Source organism: Scyliorhinus canicula, chromosome 6 (genome assembly GCF_902713615.1).
Source record: "Scyliorhinus canicula chromosome 6, sScyCan1.1, whole genome shotgun sequence".
Lineage (NCBI taxonomy): Eukaryota > Metazoa > Chordata > Chondrichthyes > Carcharhiniformes > Scyliorhinidae > Scyliorhinus > Scyliorhinus canicula.
In genome coordinates this window covers 175,296,935-175,317,396 of record NC_052151.1, presented here as the reverse complement: position 1 = coordinate 175,317,396, position 20,462 = coordinate 175,296,935, and the positions used below count along the sequence as shown (strand labels likewise).

General features: G+C 50.0%; 1 protein-coding gene across 3 annotated transcripts in view; it reads left to right on the top strand.

The window, feature by feature from the left end:
• LOC119967657 (probable G-protein coupled receptor 139) overlaps window positions 1–7,632 on the top strand; it is a 53,254-nt gene extending 45,622 nt beyond the window's left edge. For all 3 annotated transcript variants that reach the window (XM_038800464.1, XM_038800465.1, XM_038800463.1), the window contains one exon: window positions 6,711–7,632. In XM_038800464.1, coding sequence (XP_038656392.1) covers window positions 6,711–7,630 — 920 coding nt within the window. In that variant the 3' untranslated portion in view covers window positions 7,631–7,632. The remainder of the gene's footprint in view (window positions 1–6,710) is intronic.
• The last annotated feature ends 12,830 nt before the right edge of the window (window positions 7,633–20,462 follow it).

Below are 20,462 nucleotides of genomic sequence, written 5' to 3'. Positions count from 1 at the left end.
GAGGAGTCCAACTGTATGCAGAAGGTAGAGGTGATGCTGACCATGCGTGCCACCCAGGTTAACACCACACATGTGGCATCCGCTGTGGAGACATTGGGGCGATGATTTTGGTTATGGATCAGCATGTCCAAGGCCTGGGGCATTCTGTGCAGGCAGTGGCCGAGGCCCAGGACAGGGTTTCTGCCTCACAGGCAGCCATGTACGAGAGACGCCAAGAAATAACAGTGGTACTCCAGAGCGTGACCCAGTCACAACAGGCCATGGCTGGGACCATCAGTGGCATTGCCCAGGGGCTGGCCAATGTGGCGCAGACACAGAGGGAGATGGCCCAGTCCCAGGGGGAGATGGCGCAGTCACTGCTGATGTGACACAAACCCATTGTGCACCCTGCGGGAGGAGGGGGTGATGGGGTCTATGCCGGTGTCTCCCGCAGGGGAGGAAGTGGATCACAGCAGCACCTCGGACTCCCCCCACTCCTGCCCCGGCGCATCTAGTAAGCAGTGGGCAAACACAGGGCGGCACCATACCTCCTGGGACGCCCGAGCAGCAGCCAAGCCCATCCAGCCCCGGGCGCTCCAGAAGACAGCCGTCAATGGGGACCCAGGTTGCAGAGCGGAGTCACAGCAGGTCGCCTCCACTCCTGCAGCACCATCTGGGGATCCACCAAGTAGTGTTAGGGCCCATAAGGGCAGAACGTTAGACACTAGTTAAGTTGGCATGGGTGCAGGGCACAGTTTAGTTATAGGGGCTCGGTCACAACTCTGTATGTACGTTATCACATTAAATAACTGTCACTGTTACAACCTGCCTCGGTGCTCTGTCAGATGGGTGCGAGGGATGGGCTGGGCTGGGTTGGCCAGAGACTGGGGAAATGGGCGGACGTTGATGGGGCTATGAGTGGATGTTGTGGGTTGTCTGGGCTCCCCTCACCTGCCCCTCACCCTCTGACCGCTCCCACCACCGTCATCACAGGGATTGGATGGCACTGTGTGATGGAATGGCAGCTCGCATGCAGGGATTACCCAGGTGGAAAGTACTGCCATGGGCAGGAGTCAGGCGTTGTCAAATGAAATGGAGCACCAGAGCTCATCGCAAAGCGGGTTGGCATCATTCTCCATCCCATGGACCAGACCCGTGGTGTTACTGCCGATCCAGGGCCCACACCTTGTAGTGACAGTTATGTATTATAGAAGGGGTGGCCGGTGGGGGAGGGGGGGAGGCATCAGAGGGTGGGATGCGGTATCCATGCTCCTGACCAGTCCCGCCCCACGATCAGAGCATCCCGTGCACGTTGGCCCTGGCGCACGCGTGGTGCGGCTTCACGTGCCTACCTGGGGTCAATATTTTGCGAGGACTGGCGTTCCTCCTCCGGCATATCTGCACCTGCTGCACGATGTTGTGGAGGACAACACGATGCGGGCGACCCCCTCAGCATGATACTGGAGGGCCCCTCCAGAGCAGTCCAGACACCTGAACTGCATCATCAGGAGGCTGAAGCACAGCTCGATCACAGTCCTGGTTGCTGTGTGGGTGTTGTTGTAGCGGGTCTCCCCATCGGCGTCGTACACACTGCCTGGGTATTGGCCGCAGACGTGCATGATGAGCAGTTGATGGTCACTTATCAGCTGCACCTTCATTAAGTGGAACCCCTGTCAGTTTGTGTAGAGCAGACTGTCATCTGTAGGTGCTATTGAGGGACATGCATCCCGTCAATCAGCCCCTGGACCCGGGGCATCCCGTCAATCACCCCCTGGACCCGGGCATCCCGTCAATCACCCCCTGGACCCGGGGCATCCCGTCAATCACCCCCTGGACCCGGGGCATCCCGTCAATCACCCCCTGGACCCGGGGCATCCCGTCAATCACCCCCTGGACCCGGGACATCCCGTCAATCACCCCCTGGACCCGGGGCATCCCGTCAATCACCCCCTGGACCCGGGGCATCCCGTCAATCACCCCCTGGACCCGGGGCATCCTGTCAATGGTGGCAAACCCTGCTGCTCAGGCACCCTGGTGGGGTTGGTCCACATTGAAGTGGATGTATTGAGCCGCCTGGGCATATAGGGCATCTGTGATGTCACAGATGCACCCGTGCACCAAGCTTTCTGAGATCCCTGACAGGTCCCCACTTGGCGCCTGGTAGGACCCCGTCGCATAAAGGTTCAGGGTGACTGTCAACGTGACAGCCACCGGGAGCGGGTGTGCTCCCCCATACCCCTGCGGTGCCAGGTGCGCCATGATCGGACAGACATATCGCATCTTCTCCCTGCTCAGCCGATTCTTCGACGGCATGCCTGGTCAGGCTGGTCCTCGAACGACAGGCGCTGCCGGTACACACGAGGCCTCATGCGGCACCTCCTTGGCACAATCTCCTCCCCGGCCTGTTGGGCGGCTGCCTCCTGTTCCTATGCGGCATGCTTTGCTGTTGCGCGGTGCTCTCCTGGCGCCAGTTCCTGGTGCTAGGGTACCATCGACTGGCACAGTCCTTGCCAGTGGTGGCCTTTGCCCAGCGCCCCAGTAGGGGCTACAATGGGCGTTGATCTGGGTGGGCTGCTGGCGGGTGGTGACCATGTTAGTCGGGTATGGCGGAGGGTTAGGTGTGGGGGTGGGGGCACACATGTGGCTGGTGTTACTCTGCAGAACCAGGGGCCAAGGTGGGTTGTCAGTGGGATGTGCAGCAAGATGGCTGCCTTGCAGGCTGCGGTAATGGCTGTCTGTGATTGGACACCGCCCCAGTCCCGTGGGGATCATCCCGGCTACTCAACCTTTCCCCCGTCAGCCACCCGTCCCTCAGCCCTGGCAGGGCCCCAGACCCCCGGCCAGCCTGGCAGCCCACAATCGCGCCTCTCTGTGTCCTACCTTCTCTCTCTCCCTCCAGCCACACGCCGGTTTCATGATTTTGAAAAGTACAAATAATCCACGCCGCTGGGAACTCGCCCCACCGGAGGCGGAGAATCAGTGAGACCGGGAGAATACCAGTCGGGCCCCTAATGACATCCAAATGGTGTTTAATGTCTGTGCGTTCTGGAGCGCATTGACGCCGCTGTTGAGGTGATGGACAATTGTGATTCGGCGTCAAATTGGTGCCCGCTGTAATTTTGGCGTTGGAACCAATTGCATTCCCCGATTTCTGCGTCAACCAACGGATAATCCCACTGAAGTTCTTTATATTACTTGGTGTTGTCATGATATGTAGACAGACATGTAACTAAAGGGTTAATCACAACACCCAGCTGTGGCACGACCACTATAGGGCATTACAGGACTCACTGTATAACTGAGCTCCCAGAAGCTCCAGTTCTCTATCCACGCAGGAGTAATCAGATAGCAGCAGTGTGGTTGAGCAAGATCACAGCCAAGACACCACATGTAGCTTAGATAGAGTTTGTACAGTGATTTATCCTTACATTATTGCTAGAGTTAGTTCAGTGGAATGTCAAACTCAGTTATTCGATTTATTGTTACTTAATAAATTCTTTCAGTTTCCTTCGAAGAATCAAAACAAAAACATGATGCGGTAACATTATCCAATCCCAAAAAAGGAAAATTTCACGAGCAAGATGGCAGACACACGCTTCTTCACAAAACTGGACACATCCCAAGGATTTTGGCAAATTCAACTTGAAGAATCCAGCAGAAGGCTCTGCACCTTCAACACGCCTTTTGGCAGATTCTGCTACAACTGAATCACATCTTGGAAGACATGCTGGAAGGAATAGAAGGGGTTCGTGTCTACGTTGACGATATCATAACCTGGACTTCAACTCCGGAGGGACATGTACCACGACCAAAGAGGGTATTCTGACACATTCATGAACATGGCCTCAAACTAAACAAAGCCAAGTGCTGCTTTGGGATATCCACGCTGAAGTTTCTGGGTGATCAGATATCGAAACAAAGTGTACACCCGGACATGGACAAAATGACAGCCATTGAGGTAATGAAAGTCCCCGAGGATAAGAAAGCAGTGCTGTGCTTCCTTGAAGTGGTAAACCTCCGAGGCAAATTCATCCCGAATTTGGCCACACACACAATGGCCGTCAGAAAACTGATCAGGAAATCAACAGCCTTCGAGAAGAAGACGGAATACCAGGCAAAATGTTTGCAGCTGAAGACCAAGATCACCACTGCACCCGTCCTTGCATTCTTTGACCCAGACCGAGGAACTAAGATATCGACCGATGCGAGTCAGGATGGCACTGGGGTGGTGCTGCTGCAAAAAAACGACACATCATCATGGGTCCCAGTAGCTGACACATCACGGGCAATGACACCGACTGAGAGCAGGAACGCGCAGATTGAAAAGGAGTGTTTAGGTCTTCTCACCGGCATCCTCAAATTCCATGACTATGTCTACGGTCTGCTGACATTTACCATTGAGACGGATCACAGATCTCTGGTTCATATCATCCAAAAGGACCTGAATGACATGACGCCTGGATTGCACAGGATTCTGCTCAAACTCCGGAGGTACGATTTCAATCTGTTGTACATGGCTGGCAAGGAGCTCATCATTGCCGATTAATTGTCCTGCTCCGTCACCTCACCGAGTGAGCCATTGGAGATCATCCAGCACATTGAATCTCAGGTGCAAATGTGCGCAAGCACCCTCCCTGCAACAGAGGAAAAGCTCGGCCTCATCAGAAAAGAGACGGCCAAAGATGCCTGTTGCAGCGAGTCATCCACAACCTCAACAATGGGTGGCCGAAAGGGCAATGCCCTCAATTCTACAACGCCAAGGATGACCTAACGCTGATTACCGGCATCCTGCTGAAGATAGACAGAATAATGACCTCGCAGCATCTCCAGAGCATGGTGCTGCGGCAGATTCATGAGGGGCACCTGGGCATAGAGAAGTGCAGACGCAGGGCCCGACAAGCAGCCTACTGGGCCGGCATCAACCAGGACATCACAGACATGGTCCTGGACTGCAAAACCTGTCAGAGGTTCCAACCAGCACAGAGCAAGGAGACGCTCCAACAACATGACCTCTCCATGGTCCAAAGGCGGCATTGACCTATTCCATGTGAATGGTTGCGAATACATCTGACTCATTGATTACTTTTCGAACTATCCGGAGGTGCTGAAGCTGTCCAACCTTACCATCATCAAAGTGTGCAAAGAGACATTCTCGCGGCATGGCATCCCGAATACCATCATGAGCGACAATGGCCCGTGTTTCCACAGTCAAGAATGGTCCACGTTTGCTAAGCATTACAACTTCAGACATGTCACCTCCACCCCGCATTACCCGCAGTCCAATCGCAAAGTCGAAAAGAGGGTGCACATCGTCAAGCAACTCATCCACAAGGCCTCGGACTCCGCTTCCGACATTTACCTTGCACAACTAGCGTACCGGGCAACTCCCTTATCAACTGGCATGTCACCAGCTTAACTGCTGATGAACAGGGACCTGTGAACAAAGCTTCCAGGCCCTACACCTGCCCAACTCAGATCATCTACCAATTCTACAAAAGATGATACAGCTGCGCAACAGTCAGAAACAGAACTATGAAGCACATGCCACTGATCTGGACGTGCTACAGCTGATGATGGGTGGTCTGCCCTGGCTGTCATCGTTCGGCAGGCCGCGCCCAGATCCTATGTGCTAAAAATGTCTGACGGCACCATTCTTCGCAGAAATTAAAGGTCACTGCAGCTAATCATACCCCCACAACCAATTCCCCCTCCACGTCCACCAGTTGAAGTGCCACCTCCAGAGACCACAAACCACGGATCCACCAGCCTCCCACACACCTATCAAGACACCGGCATCCCCTCCGCCACCTCTCCAGCGCTCATCGAGGACCAGACGGAAACCCCAGAGACTGGACTTTTGAACATTTGTTTTTTCTATGCCAACTGTATATACCAGTCATTCTTAACACTGTCAGCAGTAGCTCCCGTTGCCACATTAGACAGGCACATGCACATGTATATAGTTAAAAAAAGGGGAGATGTCATGAGATCCAGCAGAGGGCAGCAGAGCGGAGCTACTGATTGGTTGTTCCGGGGAGATTTGCATATGTGCAGTGCGGTCAGCCTTATTTGAAGATGGTTTGTGAAGGGGCTGTTGTCAAGTGACAGAGGGAAGTAGATCTTGGAAAATAGGAGACAGGTTTAGATAAAGGATCTGGGTCGGTGCAGGCTGGGAGGGCCGAAGGGCCCGTTCCTGTGCTGTAATTTTCTTTGTTCCTTATATGCAGACACGCAACCAATGGGTCATCAGAACAGGACACAACCAATGAGTGATCAGAACACCCAGAGGTGGCATTACCACAAGGGGGCAGTACATGACCACTATAAAAAGGACAAGGCACACAGTCTCTGCCTCTTCCACCGACAGAAACCAAGAGAGCAGGACAGGGTTGATGAACACCAACATCACATCTAGACCCGAGCACATGGTCTAGAGCAAGCTTGTATAGTTAGCAGAGTAGACTGAGTTACTAGAATCAGATTAGCAGAGTGTCAAACTCAATTTGGAGCATTGTTAATCGCTCAATAAATACATTGAGTCTGGAGCATCCTTCAGCAAATCCCACATCAAGTAGTAGCTTATGTTACTCGAAGTAACATGACACAACACATAGTATTTGTCAGTAAGTCATATTTCGTGCTGAATTTATGTTTTTTAATGGAATGTATTTTTGTTGAACATTTTGAGTAGTTTCGATATTGGAACTCAAATTCTCTTTTCTGACTTTCAGCAAACTTAATGACGATTGTGACGCTCCTCCGAGGAAACTGCGGCCTTTCCAAATGTATCTCCATCTACATGGTGGCCATGGCAACAGGAGATCTACTAGTTATGATCATCAATGGAATGGTGTATTATATTTTCAGTTATCATTTTCCACATTCATTCCTGTCTCACACTCCCATGTGTAAGTTCATTCTATACCTGACTGCTGTCAGCCTCGATTTGTCTGTTTGGTTCATTGTTTCCTTCACATTTGACCGTTTTATAATTATCTGCTGCCAGACGTTTAAAACAAAATACTGCACCGAGAGGACTGCGGCACTGGTTATAACAATGGTCTCTATCCTGATCAGCATAAAGAACATCCCTGCATTTTTTGCCTATGAATCTGAACAGATCATTAACAAATTGTGGTGGGGCTGCCAAGCAAATCTGGCATTTTTTTCCTCACCTTTCAGTGTTGGGTATTCATTGTTTCACAGCATCTGGCGTGTCTGGATCCCGTTTACTTTAATTGTCCTGTTTAATTCTTTGACAGTCAGATGTGTTTTAGTGGCCAGCAGAGCCCGTAGGAGACTCCGGGGTCACAGCAGTGAGAATCAGAGTGATTCAGAGCTGGAGAACCGAAGGAAATCCATAATTTTACTCTTCACTATCTCGGGCAGTTTTATACTGTTGTGGCTGACAGACAATGTGAGCTTTGTAACGACAAGACTGACAAACACAACTTACTATCGAGGTGACCGCACAGCGCCTGCGTATATCGCCACTGAAACTGGAGTCATGATGAAACTTTTGAATTCCTGCATAAACACGTTTATTTATGCAGCCACCCAGAGGAAATTCAGGGAAGAGTTGAAGAAGGTTTTGAAATGTCCCTGGACACTGATTGAAGGATTGTTGAAAAATAAAGCCAAACCAATCTAGAATTCACTTCTATAGAGTCATAGATTCATAGAGGTTTACAACATTGAAACAGGCCCTTCGGCCCAACTTATCCATGCCGCCCTGTTTTAACCACTAAGCTAATCCCAATTGCCTGCATTTATAGAGTCATAGAGTAAATCTTTGCATTTCTGTACATTGTCAGGATTCTCCATCCCACCGTACCCGTTTTCTGGTGTGGCATCGGATCCTCCATCCCGGCAGCCGGCCAATGGGGTTTCCCACTGTGGGCAACCCCACTGCAAAGAACAAAGAAAAGTACAGCACAGGAAAAGGCCCTTCGGCCTTCCAAGCCTGCGCCGACCATGCTGCCCGTCGAAACTAACATCTTCTGCACTTCTGGGGTCCATATCCCTCTATTCCCATCCTATTCATGTATTTGTCAAGATGCCCCTTAAACGTCTCTATCGTCCCTGCTTCTACCACCTCCTCCGGCAGTGAGTTCCAGGCACCCACTACCCTCTGTGTAAAAAACTTACCTCGTACATCTCCTCTAAACCTTACCCCTTGCACCTTAAACCTATGCCCCCGAGTAATTGACCTCCCTACCCTGGGAAAAAGCCTCTGACTATCCACTCTGTTTATACCCTTCATAATCAAGTCCCCCCTCAACCTCCGTCTTTCCAACAAAACCAATCCTAATCTACTCAACCTTTCTTCATAGCTAGTACCCTCCATACCAGGCAACATCCTGGTGAACCTCCTCTGCACCCTCTCCAAAGCATCCACATCCTTCTGGTAATGTGGCGACCAGAACTGCACACAGTATTCCAAATGTGGCCTCACCAAAGTCCTATACAACTGTAACATGACCTGCCTACTCTTGTTCTCAATAACCCGTCCGATGAAGGCAAGCATGCTGTATGCCTTCTTGACCACTCTATCAACCTGCGTTGCCACCTTAAGGGTACAATGGACCTGAACTCCCACATCTCTCTGTACATCAATTTTCCCCAGGACCCTTCCATTGACCATATAGTCCGCTCTTGAATTTGATCTTCCAAAATGCATCACCTCGCATTTGCCTGGATTGAACTCCATCTGCCATTTCTCTGCCCAACTCTCCAATCTATATATATTTTGTTGTATTCTCTGACAGTCCTCCTCGCTATCTGCAACTCCACCAATCTTAGTATCATCTGCAAACTTGCTAATGAGATCACCTATACCTTCCTCCAGGTCATTAATGTAGATCACAAACAACAGTGGTCCGAGGACGGATCCCTGTGGAACACCACTAGTCACCCTGCTCCATTTTGAGACACTCCCTTCCACTACTAATATCTGTCTCCTGTTGCCCAGCCAGTTCTTTATCCATCTAGCGAGCACACCCTGAATCCCATACGACTTCACTTTTGCCATCAACCAGCCATGGGAAACCTTATCAAATGCCTTATTAAAGTCCATGTATATGACATCTACAGCCCTTCCCTCATCAATTAACTTTGGCACTTCCTCAAAGAATTCTATTAGGTTTGTAAGACATGACCTTCCCTGCACAAAACCATGCTGCCTATCACTGATAAGTCTATTTTCTTCCAAATATGAATAGATCCTATCCCTCAGTATCTTCTCCAACAGTTTGCCTACCACTGACGTCAAGCTCACAGGTCTGTACTTCCCTGGATTTTCCCTGCTACCCTTCTTAAACAAAGGGACAACATTAGCAATTCTCCAGTCCCCCATGCTCAAGGATGCTGCAAAGATATCTGTTAAGGCCCCAGCTATTTCGACCCTCGCTTCCCTCAGGAACCTGGGATAGATCCCATCCGGTCCTGGGAACTTGTCCACCTTAATGTCTTTTAGAATACCCAAAACTTCCCCTTTCCGTATGACAACTTGACCTAGAGTATTTAAACATCCATCCCTAGCCTCAACATCCGTCTTGTCCCTCTCCTTTGTGAATACCGATGCAAAGTACTCATTAAGAATCTCACCCATTTCCTCTGAGTCCATGCATAAATTCCCTCTCTTGTCTTTAAGTGGGCCAATCCTTTCCCTAGTTACCCTCTTCCTCCTTACATACGACTAAAAGGCTTTGGGATTTTCCTTAACCCTGTTAGCCAAAGATATTTCATGACCCCTTTTAGCCCTTTTTATTGCGTGTTTGTGATTCATCCCACTTTCCCGATATTCGTCCAAACCTTCATTAGTTTTGAGTTGCCTCGATCTTACATATGCTTGCTTTTTCATCTTAGCTAGTCTCACAATTTCACCCGTCATCCATGGTTCCCTAATCTTACCATTTCTATCTCTCATTTTCACAGGAACATTGGCTGGATTCTCCCCTATCCGGCATGACGGAGGGTGCCGGAGTAGGGGAGTGGCGCCAACCACTCAGGGGTCGGGCCAACCACTCAGGGGTCGGGCCTCCCCAAAGGGGGGCCATTCCCGCGCCGGAGCGGTTGGCACCAGATGACTGGTGCAAAAACCAGGCGCCCCCGGCAGCGGGGCTGGCCGAAAGGTTTTCGCCGGTCGGCGCAAGCGCCGGCGGTGACGTCAGCGGCAACGATGTGGGTTTCTCTTCCGCTTCCGCCATGGCGGAGACCGTGGCGGCCGTGGAAGATAAAGAGTGCACCCAGGGCACTGGCCCAGAGTCTGAGCAGGGGGCCCCGATCGCGGGCCAGGCCACTGGGGGGGCACCCCCCGTGGTCCGATCGCCCCCCCCCCCCCGCCCTCCCCCACAGGACCCCGGAGGCCCGCTCGCACCGCTGATCCCGCCGTTACAGAGGTGGTTCAAACCTCGGCGGTGGGAGAGGCCTCCCAGCAGTGGGACCTCGGCCCATCCAGGCCGGAGAATCACCGCAGGGGCCTCGCCGAGTAGTGCCGAGATTCCGCCACCGCCACTTCCCAGGTGGCGGATTTTCGGCGGCCCCAGGCGATTCTCCGACCCTGCTGGGGGTCGGAGAATTTCGCCCCAGGTCTGTCCTGCACTCTAATCAACCTTTCCTTAAAAGACTCCCACATTTCAAATGTGGATTTACCCTTAAACAGCTGCTCCCAATCCACATTCCCTAGCTCCTGCTGAATTTTGTTATACTCTGCCTTTCCCCAATTTAGCACTCTTCCTTTCGGACCACTCTTGTCCTTGTCCACGAGTATTCTAAAATTCACGGAATTGTGATCGCTATTTCCACAGTCATCACCGAATGAAACATCAACCACCTGGCCGGGATCATTCCCCAATACCAGGTACAGTATGGCCCCCTCCCGAGTTGGACTGTTTACATACTGCTCCATCTACGCCTCCAACACTACACGAATCCCATTCAATGTTGGGGAAGTTAAAATCTCCCATCACAAGCACCCTATTGCTCCTACATTTTTCTATAATCTGTCTGCATATTTGTACCTCTATTTCATGCTCACTTTTGGGAGGCCTGTAATAAAGTCCCAACAATGTTACTGCACCCTTACTATTTCTTAGCTCCACCCATATTGCCTCAGTGCTCGAATCCTCTATCGTGCCCTCCTTAATTACAGCTGCGATATCATCTCTGAAGAGTAATGCAACTCCTCCACCCCTTCTACCTCCCTCTCTATCCCTCCTGAAGCATCTATACCCTAGAATATTCAGTTGCCAGTCCTGCCCTTCCCTCAACCAAGTCTCAGTAATACCAGTAACATCATATTCCCAGGTACTGATCCAAGCCCTAAGTTCATCTGCCTTACCTGCTACACTTCTCGCATTAAAACAAATGCACGACAGACCACCTGTCCCATTGTGTTCATCATCTCTTCCCTGTCGACTCTTCCCCTTAGTCACATGGAGTTTATTATCTCGTACCTTACCGGCTTCGGTTGCTGCTTCTTTACTGACCACAAACTTCCTAATCTGGTTCCCATCCCCCTGCCATATTAGTTTCAAACCTCCCCAACAGTGTTAGCAAAAGCACCCCCTAGGACATTGGTTCCAGTCCTAATGTGGCCTAATTAAGGTTCTATACAGCTGCAACATGAATTGCCAATTTTTATAGTCAATGCCCCGGCCAATGCAGGCAAGCATGCCAAATGCCTTCTTCGCTACCTTCTCCACCTGTGTTGCTCCTTTCAGTGACCTGTGAACCTGTACACCAAGATCTTTCTGATTATCAATATTATTGAGGATTTACCATTCACTGTGTTTTCTCTACCTGCATTAGACCTTCCAAAATGCATTACCTCACATTTGTCCAGATTAAACTCCATCTGCCATCTCGTCGCCTAAGTCTCCAAACAACCTAAATCCTGTTGTATCCTCTGACAGTCCTCATCGCTCTCCGCAATTCCACCAACCTTTGTGTAGTCCGCAAACTTACTGATCAGACCTGTTACATTTACATCCAAATCATTTATATACACTACGAACTGCAAAGGTCCCGGCACTGATCCCTGCGGAAGACCACTAGTTACGGCCCTCCAATTAGTAAAGCACCCTTCCATTGCTACTCTCTGCCTTCTATGACCTCGGCAGTTCTGTATCCATCTTTCCAGCTCACCTATCATTCCGTGTGACTTCACCTTTTGTACCAGTCTGCCATGAGGGACCTTGTCAAAGGCCTTACTGAAGTCCATGTAGACAACATCCACTGCCCTACATGCATCAATCATCTTTGTGACCTCCTCGAAAAACTCTGTCAAGTTACTGAGACAAGTCCTCCCCTTCACAAAACCATGCTGCCTCTTGCTCATATGACCACATGCTTCCAAATGGGAGTAGATCCGGTCTCGAAGAATTCCCTCCAGTAACTTCCCTACCACTGACATAAGGCTCACCGGCCTGTAGCTCCCTGGATTATCCTTCGCTGTTGGGAAATCCATGGGTGCGAGTGTCCTGCTGGTAAATGGAGGATCCCGCTGTCAGAGAATCAAGCCCATTATCTTTAATCTCCCTACTCCCAGGTCTCCTGGTCTGAGAAAGGTAGATGTGGGTTGGCACAACACAGCATCATGCTTTCCATTACGATCATTCTCATTCTGTCCCCTTCACTGGACTAAACCCTGATATCCTTAAGACACTGCTGCAGGTTGCATGTTAACCAGGTGTAGAATTGTAGCAAGGGGTATAACATATAGATCCAGGGACTGAGTCCACATCTGCAGGATTAGCCTGTGCAGTTTTATTCTGTGTATGTCAGAAAGGATATTCAGTTATCGGAACGTGCACAGAGAAGAACCACATGTCATATCCTGTAACTAAAGTGAATAATATATGAGGAATGACTGACCATCCTGGGTCTGTTCTCTCGTGGAAAAAGATGGAGAAAGGATACAAGTGTTTTAAATTGTGAAAGCTTTAGACAAGTTAGATACAATTTAGATTGTCTGTCATGCACAGACTTTAAACACAAAGGGTGCAAAATGAGTACAAATAACCTTCATCTGTCTCAAGAAGGAATTAGATGGGTTAACATGGAATATTCAATTTAGCGTACTTGTCAGCAGATGGGATTGAATTATTAGAAAGGGAATACGATGTGTTGTCAGGTGGACAAGTTGCACCAAAGACCTTCTCTAGCCTGAAACTGTTACAGAATGGTGGATCACCCGCTCCTCACTCCCTCGGCTGAAGAGCTCCTTGGTGTCCAGCCAGCCCGATAATATGTTACAGACAGTTTTATCTGATTTTAAGTGGGACATCTGTCCCCATCTGGAAAGAAACCTTGCCCCAGAGAGCTGCTGGCTAATTGGTGGCAGACTCTGGTTTCAGCAGTGTCTGGATTGAGCTGTGGCCACTGCTGGAACTACATGCAGTCACTGGAGAAAGGTCATGGATACTGGACTTCAGATAGGCCTGGGGATTTTGGGCCGGCTGGCCTGGCAGACTCTACAAACCCCAGCTGCGGAGGGGAGGGTTGGCTGGGGAGGTGGGCAGGCCACCCATTTAATTTTAAAAGCCCCCCCAATTCCAAATGTGCTGCGTGAGGCGGAGTGGCGTAAAATTCACCCCTATGTTATTGTGACCGGAATTTCCTGGATCACACTCATGGAACAACTGAATTTGCTGGAGAGAGCTGCCCAGGAAAGTCCAGGGCAGGACAGAGCAGTGCTAGTGTTAGCTCTGTACAGAGCTCCAGTCTCCAGTGAACAGCCGACAAAGGAGACTTTAAAATGACCAATCCACCTAACCTCCACATCTTTGGACTAGCAAGTGCTGGCAAATGAGACGAGAAGTTTCAGATGTTGAAAGAGAATTGGTGGGGGAAAAAAATCCTCTTGAGATTGAGATCCCAGAGTCAGTTATTATCTTATAGCTGACTCCAAATGAAAATATGACTGCTGTAGCTGACCTGTGATACCACATTAAATACATGCCAAAAAGCCCATGAGGCTGTCAGCATTCTGGAGTAGCATCTCCCAGGAGTATCCAATGCTGAGTAAAATAAGCATTTTGTACCTATTGCCCTTAATGGTGACCTACAAGGTTGGATTTTCCATTTTCAAAAGATGGAGACGGAACAAAGGAACTGGCTGAAGTCTCCACCTGATTTGTACATTGCTCTCTTCTCCTGTGAACCTAATTGGAGTGAGATTGCGTGGACCAAGAAGGCTCCCCTTTCACACTTCTGGTTGTCAAATGTGGACCCAGGGAAATAAAGTTTGAAAAACATGCACAAAATTGTAATCTGATGACAAAGATCTTTCTCTCCCCTTGAAACAGTGCAGCAGTTTTCTCACTGCGATGGTGTAGCCAGAGAGAAATAAAAAGGTGAATTGGCCATTTTGTCTATCTTGCGCCTGCTGGCTCTTTCAAAAGAGCAATCTAATCAGCCCCACTCCCCTGCTCTGTCCCCATGATTATTCGTCCTTCATGCATTTATTCGGTGCCCTTTTGAAAGTTTGGGTAGATTCTACTTCCTCTTCCCTATCAGGCATTCCAATCATAAGAAGTCTGTGTGGGGGAAAAAATAACCCATGAAGCAGAATGACATTGTTACAGTGCAGGAGGAGGCCATTTGGCCCACCGTATCTGCACAAGCTCTCCAAATGGGTCGGGAAACTAGCATGGCGGCTGCGGACTCAGTCCGCGGCTGCCCTTGTTGGGGTTCGGGCCGATCAGAGGCGAGCGGGAGTCTTATCGGTGGCCGGGGAATGTTTGTTGAGGGGTTGAGTGCGGCCGATCGGGGACTTTATTTTTTGTGTCCAGCTCCGCGGTCCGAATCCACCATGGGTTTCTGACTTCTGGAACTAACGGTCCTATTGATTGTGGGGATGTGGTCACAGAGCCGGGGACTGCTTGAGGGATAGGCGGTGAGCATTCAGCACCTGTCAGCTCCGTTGGAGGAGTCCTGGAAGAACCCCCTGGCATAAAGGTTCATGGCGACTGTCACCGATGTCCTTTCCCATTTCCCACTCCCCGGCCCCAATTCTCCCCCCCCCCCCCCCACGCCGGGTGGGAGAATCGCGGGGGCGCAGGGCGAGTCCCGCTCCGGCACCCGCACGCTATTCTCCCACCCCCCAAACCAACGCGCCGAGATTTACGGCTGGCCGCTTGGAGAATCGCCGCTCGCCGTTTGTAACAGGCGAGCGGCGATTCTCTGGCCCGGAAGGGACGAGCGGCCTGCCCAATATGACGTGTTTACGCCGGCGCCAACCACACTTGGTCGCTGCCAGCGTGAACAGCTCGGGAACGCTGCGGGTGCAACCTGTTCGGGGGGGGAGCGGGATCGAGCACCGGGGGGGCGATCAAACGGGGTATGGCCCACGATCAGTGCCCACCGAACTCCTTTCCTCTGCCGCCCCTCAAGATCACTCCGACATTTCTTGCGGGGCACCCGCGGGGAGGACGGCAATCGCGCATGCACAGGTTGGTGGCGGACAACCTGCGCATGTGCGGGTGACGTTATTTACGCGGCACTGGCTGCATAATTTACGCGGTGCCGCTTTTACGCGGTGCAAAGGCCTGGCGCACATAAATGATGCGGCGCCGCACCTAGCCCCCCGGGGGTGGGAGAATATGGGAGAATAAGGGAGAAGAGTGGCCTCCCATGCCAGAGTGAAACACTCCGGTTTTCCCTCCGGCGTCGGCACTTAGTCACCCGTTGGGAGAATCCCGCCCCCCATGTGCACCAGATCAGGCCCGCTAATGGTATACCAACGGCGTTTACTGTACGTGCCGAATGGAACACATTGACCCCGCTTTCGAGACAACGGGGAATCGTGATTTAGTGGAAACCTGGCACCGGCCACGATTTTGGCACCAAGACTGATTCGCCGCCCAGTCGCGATTCCTGATTTTGGCATTGGCTGACGGAGAATCCATCCTAACATTCCTTGTATGTATTCCATTGTAAAGAAGTAAATGCGACAACTGGGACAAGGGTCACAGACATTGTGACAACCTGTAAATAATGCGCCATTTCAATTGTTGCGATTTATTTCCTTTTTCTCTGATTGTTCTGTCTTGTGTTATGTTTGATATTGTGTTAAAATCCAATAAAAATACTTAAACTAATTGTAACCTCAACTCCACATTCCCGCCTGCACATAATCAACTTTCACCTTTTTAAAATATATTTGGAGGACTCAATCTTTTTTTTCCAATTAAGTGGCAATTTAGCGTGGCCAATCCACCTAACCTGCACATCTTTGGGTTGTGGGGGTGACACTCCCGCAGACACGGGGGGAATGTGCAAACTGCACATGGACAGTGACTGGGGGCCAGGATTGAACCTGGGTCCTCAGCACGGTGAGGCAGCAGGACTAACCACTGCGACACTGTGCCACCCTCCGATCACTTTTCACCCCCCTCACTTACCGAGAATTTATCTACGTCTTCCGTAAAGATATTCAAAGACTCTGCTTCCACCGCCTTTTCGGAAGAAAGTTCCAAAGTCTCACAACCCTCTGAGAGACAAATAATTTCCTCATCTTTGTATCAAATTGATGACCTCTTATTTTTAAGCAGTGATCTCCAGATCTAGATTCTCCCGCAAGAGGAAACAACCTTTCTATATCCCCCCCTATCAAGAACCCACATGCTTTTATGTTTTAATCAAGGTGCCTCTTACTCTTCTAAACTCCAGCGGATAAACGTCCAGCCTGTCAAACCTTTCCCCAGAAGACAACCTGCCAATACCAAGTGTTAGCCAAGGAAACATTCTCTGAACTATTTCCAATGCTTGTGTATCTTTCCTTACACAAGGAGACCAATACTGTACACAATACTCCAGATGTGGTCTCACCAAGACCCTATACTAATGTACTAATGCCATCTCCTTTCTCTTACAGGGCAAACAATCGAGGAGCCAGAACCATTCTTGTGTCCCCTGGATACCACTGACCTGAGCAGCTTAGAGGGAGAATTCTCAGACGTCACCATGTCAACCGCATCTCCACCAGCCCAGATACTCACACCGTGGTGATCACGGCACCCTGGGCGGGGGCGCGGTCATTTCCGGCTCCACAGTCCCCTGAGTCCCAACACAAGTGAATTAACCAATAGGTTATGAGATCTTTAACCCTTGACTGCTCCAATGAGTTACAGACACCAGATTTTGAAGTAAAACTTTAACAAACTCTATTTATAACAAGAGTAAAAGATGGACAGATAATGGAAACAATGGAACAATGACCCACCAGTCTACCTATTCGCAAAACGCCATCCTACCCTCCACTCAGATGCACAAACGATAAACATAGAGCAGGGGCCAGTAAAGGATGAAATTAATGGAAATTAAGGGGCCTCACGGTAGCATGGTGGTTAGCATCAATGCTTCACAGCTCCAGGGTCCCAGGTTCGATTCCTGGCTGGGTCACTGTCTGTGTGGAGTCTGCACGTCCTCCCCGTGTGTGCGTGGGTTTCCTCCGGGTGCTCCGGTTTCCTCCCACAGTCCAAAGATGTGTGGGTTAGGTGGATTGGCCATGCTAAATTGCCCGTAGTGTAAGGTTAATGGGGGGATTGTTGGGTTACGGGTTACGTGGGTTTAAGTAGGGTGATCATTGCTCGGCACAACATCGAGGGCCGAAGGGCCTGTTCTGTGCTGTACTGTTCTATGTTCTATGTTCTATGAAGGGAAAGGATTGGGATGAATCTTTGTTGCTGAGGTTGTGGTCCCTGTGGGCTCCTGTCTTTCCTGAATCCGACCCTCTGGGAATTGATTAATACAGGTGATTCAGGTCAGTGCAGTATTATCCTTTGCCAATAGATGGAGCTTTACACAGGAGATTCAAGTCAGTGTAATTCTAGCCCTCAACCACCAGATGGAGCCTCCATCTCTCTTAGATATTACTGGAGCTCTATACCAGTGAATTCAGGCTGTATCATGAATCAAATCCTCAGACAGGGCTTTCCCAGCTTTGCAGACAGTTGATTAAATTATTACAAACCTGGTAGGAGAACCTGTTTGTGACCTTTCAACCCTGTAGTTTCCTTCTCTGGCTACTGCTGCAGTCTTTAATATAGGAGTGCCTTCCACAGGATTGGCTAGGTGCCCCTTAAATCACATGGGTGAGAGAGCAGATGGAGAGTGCCTTCAAGCTGCTACCTGGCCGAATCGCTTTCCAGAACTCAGGACAAATTCAAGCTCATTCCATGACCCACTTTTCTTCTGGAATGCTCTGAATGGATCCACCAATCGTAAGCAAGAATAGGGGACATCTCAGAATCTAAGTGCTCTGATTGGCTGCTTGCCAAGTCTATCAAACTGTCATCATGGGCTCTGCCACAAATCAGAAAGGGGAAGTCCTGGCTTAGTTCATTATTTTGCCTAATGTCTGTAGCTTAAGCAAAAGTATCAATATTGCAGTAGCTAGCAATAAGACTGCAGACTCGGTAGAATGATGGGGTGTAGATTAATTTGTTTTTAATCTGGGACAAAAGTTCGGCACAACATCGTGGGCCGAAGGGCCTGTCCTGTGCTGTATTTTTCTATGATCTATGAAGGCAACTAACAAGATATGTTCAAAACTGAAACACAGAATGGGCAAGGATTTTGGCAGGAGCCTTACAGTGGGAATAGCTATCAGGCAGGGTTCTGGGTCACCTCACACCTGATGATTCACAGCAGGTGGAGGCATAGACATCCCAGGGAACCGGCACTCAGAGTGATGCCAGAATCTCGGACTCTGCCGAGCCCTGGTCAATGACATCCCCCTGGATCCGTACATCCCAGAACTGCTGGAACTGTAAAGGCAGAGTCATGAGGATCAGGAAAGAACGATAGCATCTCTCCTTGGACTGCAATACCATTGGAGGAGGTCTATTGCCTGTCTGACAGAGGAGGTGGTGCCTTCATCAATGCAATGAGACCAACACTGTGAGGGTGACATCCACAGTGGAGACCTTGCTGCAGGACCTGCATTAATGGTGGGAATGTCCGCTCCATGGCTCAACTCATGACCTTCATGGCTGAGGCCATGAGTTCCATGGTGCAGGGCTTCAAACTGCACTGTGCAGGCACTTGTGGGAATCCAGAAGGGTCAGCGCCAGAGGACAGCGGGGCTCCTTGATCTCTCTTCAGCTGCTCCTCTATCCCATAGAGGGGCCCAGCGCCCCTGGGCACCCGATGGGAAGAGGATCAACGGGAACAAAGCCAAGGGATCTCCGCCCAGGAGACCCCAGGGATGTCCAGCCCATCTGACACCCACCTCCCTGTGAGCGACATACATCCAGTCTTGCACAATGAGGAGGGAAGCACTGCAACACCTGTGATTCACTTGGGATCAAACTGGGTAACTTCCACAATGTCCCGTGGACGTGATAACCAGTGCACCACAGAAGCTGCCAATAGGCTCTGTATCCTTGATCAAGACAGGGTAAAGTGCCCAATCACCTCGTTCTTTTCTGGAGTTGGGGTCGTGGTTCGCCCCTACTAAATAACATAATTTCTATCCCACCTTCTCTCCCCGACTCGAACCTACGCTTCTTGCCACATTTTGGCTATTAGCGGATTGGCTGTACCTGAATCTTCTGCTTCACTCAAGGCCTCTCAGACTCCCACAACCCCTCAAACAACAACTCACATCATTCGTAAATTTGAACTGGGTACAAGTGACAGGTGAAAGATAGGATTGGAAGGAGAGACCAAAATGTCAGACCCACCAGAGAGGTTTATGTATCTAAGTCCCGAAGCCCGCAAATTTGCTTCAAATTTTCCCCAGACAATGTTTATATCTCGTCCTTATTCCCAAGGTCCCTGAGGTTCCCACTGGTTGACTATCCCCATGGAACCAGAATTTATCCAATTCAAAAATCCTGACTCAACATTTCCCTTCCTCACATCCGAGTCTTCTCATTTTAACTGGACGCATCCCCTTGAGTGACTGTTCTGGTCTTCACTGTGAGCAGTCATCAAAGATAGGTGGATTGGCCATACTAAATTGACACTTAGTGTCTAAAGGTTAAATGGGGTAACTGGGTTAGGGCAGGGTATTGGGCCTAAGTCGGATGCTCTTTCAGAGAGTCGGTGCAGACTCAATGAGCCAAATGGTTTCCATCTGCACTGTTGGGATTCTACATTTCTATACTAAGTGGGGTTACGGGGATAGGGCAGGATTGGGCCCAGGTACAAAGCTCTTTAATTGGGTAACAAAGTTTATACATAACAAAGGAAAGCAGTTGATACCTTAGTTCAGATGGTCCTTGCTTTCCAATGTCTCTGGTGGCTACAGACAGTGCACTGTGCCTTATCTCTTCTCCCTCTGTCTCCCTGAAATCTGTGAAAAGAATCTCGCAAAGTCCGTTCTTTTTATTCTCTGTAGCCAGGGCCTCTTCCTGTATTCTGATATTGCTTTCATGCTTAGATCTGCTATTTCATCTGTCAGTACTTCCATTAACTTATCAATTGCGATCATTAACTCTGGGCACAACCCTAACACAACATCCTTAACACAT